General features: G+C 35.8%; 1 protein-coding gene across 1 annotated transcript; it reads left to right on the top strand.

Annotated features, from left to right (window-relative positions):
- The first annotated feature begins 2317 nt into the window (after positions 1–2317).
- Positions 2318–3203, top strand: LOC132043973 (uncharacterized). The gene is made up of 2 exons (XM_059434448.1): positions 2318–2468; positions 2789–3203. The coding sequence occupies exons 1-2, from the start codon at positions 2368–2370 to the stop codon at positions 2949–2951; spliced, it is 264 nt and encodes an 87-aa protein (XP_059290431.1). The 5' UTR covers positions 2318–2367; the 3' UTR covers positions 2952–3203.
- Positions 3204–3439: the final 236 nt, after the last annotated feature.

Consider the following 3439-nt stretch of genomic DNA (forward strand, 5'->3'; position numbering starts at 1 on the left):
CAATTTCATATGGAGATACAAGTAGTATGATTTTTGAAAGCTCTGAAGCTGCCAAACAGTTTATCGAGGAGTTGGAAAGGAAATCTAGTGGTGGCTCCTATGCTGGTATTGAGGCTTCGAAGGAAATTCGTGGTCAGATCGTCACCGACTCAGGTGCTTCTCCAGATAACACAATTGTTAAGGAGCTAAGAGAAAGGGGGAGTCTGGAAACTCTAGAACGTGAAACTCAGCATGGAGATTATTCATGTCGACAAATTAATGACGAAAAATCTTCATCATTTGAAGAAGAAAAAAGAGTCAAGAAAATACTGTTGAGATCTTCACCAAGGCACTCCCAAAAGCTTCGTTTGAGTTCTTCACAACAAGCTGGGGTAGTTTCAAAAAATCACTTGCGGGGGGAGTGTGAAGAAGTAAAGTTGATTTTTGGAGGTACAAAAAATCCTAGATATTTAGTCAAGGATCTAGAATAGTCTAGTGTAGGATCTTGGATAATTATCTTAAAGAAAAATCTAGATATTCTAGAGTGTTAGAAGATAAGGCTAACTAGATATTTTGTAGATATATCTAGATAATTCTATCTAGAACCATCTCTAGACAAGTATAAATAGGGGTGGCCTTGAACATTTGTAATCAACCAAGTTAACCCAACACAACCCACTTCAAAGCAATTCAAGCCAATTAAATTAAACACTTCCTTTTTCAAAGCTTCCTCTTCTTTAGTTGAATCTTTCAATCTTAGTAACGATCTTGAGCTAGCAGAAGGTCTTCCCGATTTACCGTTTCTTCTGCTATATTTCTCTACATTTTGGGTATGCAAAATCTGGTCAGAAAGTACAACGAATTTAGTGCAAAAATGACAAAAACCCACAAACATTGCTGAGATTGCTTAATGCTTACCGTTGTTGTTTCTTTTTTCACGAAAAGGGCCTAAAATACCCTTGAACTATTAAATTTGGAGCAAAAATACCCTCCATCCACCTTTGGGGCCTAAAATAGTCCTTGTGTTAACCTTTGGGGCCTAAAATACCCTTATTTTTAACGGATCCATTTCAAAACTCAATTAACGATTTCATTTATTTCGTGGCAGCTTCTCATTAGTTAATAAAATAATTAACGTAAACTAATTAATCCCCCATTTAACTCGATCCAACTAATTAGCCCTATCCGCCCAATTAAATTCCCTTTTATCCATATCAAAAGAAATCCTCAAACCCATTCAAGTAATAAGCTCGGCCCTCGAACGGTGCAGATATTTGGATGGTGATTCAACCAATACATGAAACACTGAAAGAAACGGTGTGTTTCTGTTTCATGGTTTGTTTCTTACAGTGTTTCATGGTTGTAATTTCAGTTGAAAATTACGTATTTAATTTTGCTTTAACAAGAAATCTCCTGTAGTCAAATTCTGGCAAGTCTTCAAGTGTTTCAATGAAAAAGTTTATCAATTTAACTGATCCTTTTTATGTTGAGTTATTTATTGGTGAATCATGAATGTATGAAGCAACATATATAGCAATGCAAAAAAGAAAGTAGAAAAGAATATTACTTTTACTGGGTGGTGTTTGACTAATTCTACTTTGAAAGTTTGAATTAAAATAAAATAGAAATAGTGTATTTCTGTTTCATGGTTCGTTTCTTTTAGTGTTTCATGTATTGGTTAAATCACCATCCAAATGTCGGCACCGTTCGAGGGTCGGGCTTATTAGTTGAATGGGTTCGAGGGTATCTTTTGATATAGATAAAAGGGGATTTAATTGGGCGGGTAGGGCTTATTAGTTGGATCATGTTAAATGGGAGATTAATTATTTTAAGTTAATTATTTTAGGGAAAAGGGTCAAAAATACCCCTCTACTTTGGAAAAAGGGCTAAAAATATCCTCCGAACTTATTTTGGGTCAAAAATACCCCTCTCATCCTTAAAGTTTTCAAATGTACCCTTGTCTTGACCGAAATTATCTCCCAAAATAACCTAAAATTATTTTTTAAACACATTCCATCATTTAAAGACCCAACTAAATAATAACTAATAAGATCCTTATACGTTGCCTTTATATTGAGTTGTTCAGGTATAGCTTTTTGATTGTCCCAAAACCTTTTCTTGTAAGTTTGGCTTCTGACAATATTTAGGACAACTAGCCAATTATCTCTGCCTTTTCCCTTTGAAGCTTCTTAATGTGCATCACTGTACTTTTGCCTTCATTAATGAACAAAATAATCTGGGCCCAACTATTTCTGGAGTGTGAATATCGTACTATTGTTTTGAAAGAAAATGGAAAAGAGAATGCTATTTGATTTAAGCTTCCTTGATTGTTCTGTAATTCTGTTTTTCTTTTTCTTCGCATCAATCTGGATGTAAAAGCTGAAAATTATGTTCTTGCAGATTTTGCCAAGAGAACGGAAAAAACATGAGTATTTGGAGGCTGTCAAGAATCGTTACAAACATCTTCCTGAAGTCAAGCGCATTGTCAGGTAACTGTTCAACTATGACTAATATTCTTGTCTTAGGGCCTTTAGGCCGTTGGTAGCAAATCATAGTTAATCATTTTGCTAACTGGCATGTAAGATCATGTTCACCCAGTGTGAAAAGCTTGTTACACTGAGACCTATATTATTCTAACTCACAAGCCTAAACAAAAGCTGCATGGTTAAGCTTAAGTGAGAAGTTCAGAAGAAGATGATTATCATGGTCAATTCTGTGTACATATATTTGCTACTTTGGAGATATCTGATAAGACTCCCCGTGAGCCCAAAAGAGGCTATCTTCATTCCCCTTTGTTATGATTTTGCAGACACAGGCACTTGCCAAAACCAATCTACAAGGCAACCAAACAAATACGTGAGATCACTGAATCTGAGAGGCGAAGAGAGGAGAGGAGGAAAGCTCACAGTGCCCCAGGAAGCATTCAAAATAAGCCATTGCGGACGCAAAGAATTATCACAGAAGCTGAATGAAAAGTGTGGTTGTCTTGATCTGCTAATGCATGTTAACTAGGCCAAATTTGAACCGGTTTAGAAAGTTATTAATTACCTATTTTCACAGTTGTTGGAAGGCCCATGGGATAGTATATTTTTTTATCAGAGGAAAAGGTCTTACATTTCAACGATCGAGATATAGTGGTGGACTGGTGGTTACTTCTGTTAAACTTATGTTACTCTAATCTTTCTTCATCTTCCGGGTTAATTGCATATATTTTCCATGTGGTTCTCTTTAGAAATATTTACTTCCTTCATGGTCGAGGGCGGAGCCACGATGTTTGGTTATGGGTTCTCGATCACAATTATCTTTCTTATTGGGTTCTTGATAGATTATTTGTACATATTAGATGATTTTTTTAACGCAAATACGAGGTTTGAGACCAAAATACTTAGGTTACATTGGAACTATAGCCACCATTGTGGTTCCGCCCGTCTATGATCTTGGATACTATAAATATTCCCTT

The sequence above is a fragment of the Lycium ferocissimum genome, unplaced genomic scaffold (assembly GCF_029784015.1).
Source record: "Lycium ferocissimum isolate CSIRO_LF1 unplaced genomic scaffold, AGI_CSIRO_Lferr_CH_V1 ctg32, whole genome shotgun sequence".
Taxonomy (NCBI): Eukaryota; Viridiplantae; Streptophyta; class Magnoliopsida; order Solanales; family Solanaceae; genus Lycium; species Lycium ferocissimum.

Bases quoted from the DNA above. Each gene is read 5' to 3' on its own strand.
- LOC132043973 (XM_059434448.1), top strand. From the start codon at position 2,368: ATGTTCTTGCAGATTTTGCCAAGAGAACGGAAAAAACATGAGTATTTG. The intron at 2,469-2,788 runs GTAACTGTTCAA...ATGATTTTGCAG, and splicing joins GAAGTCAAGCGCATTGTCAG to ACACAGGCACTTGCCAAAAC.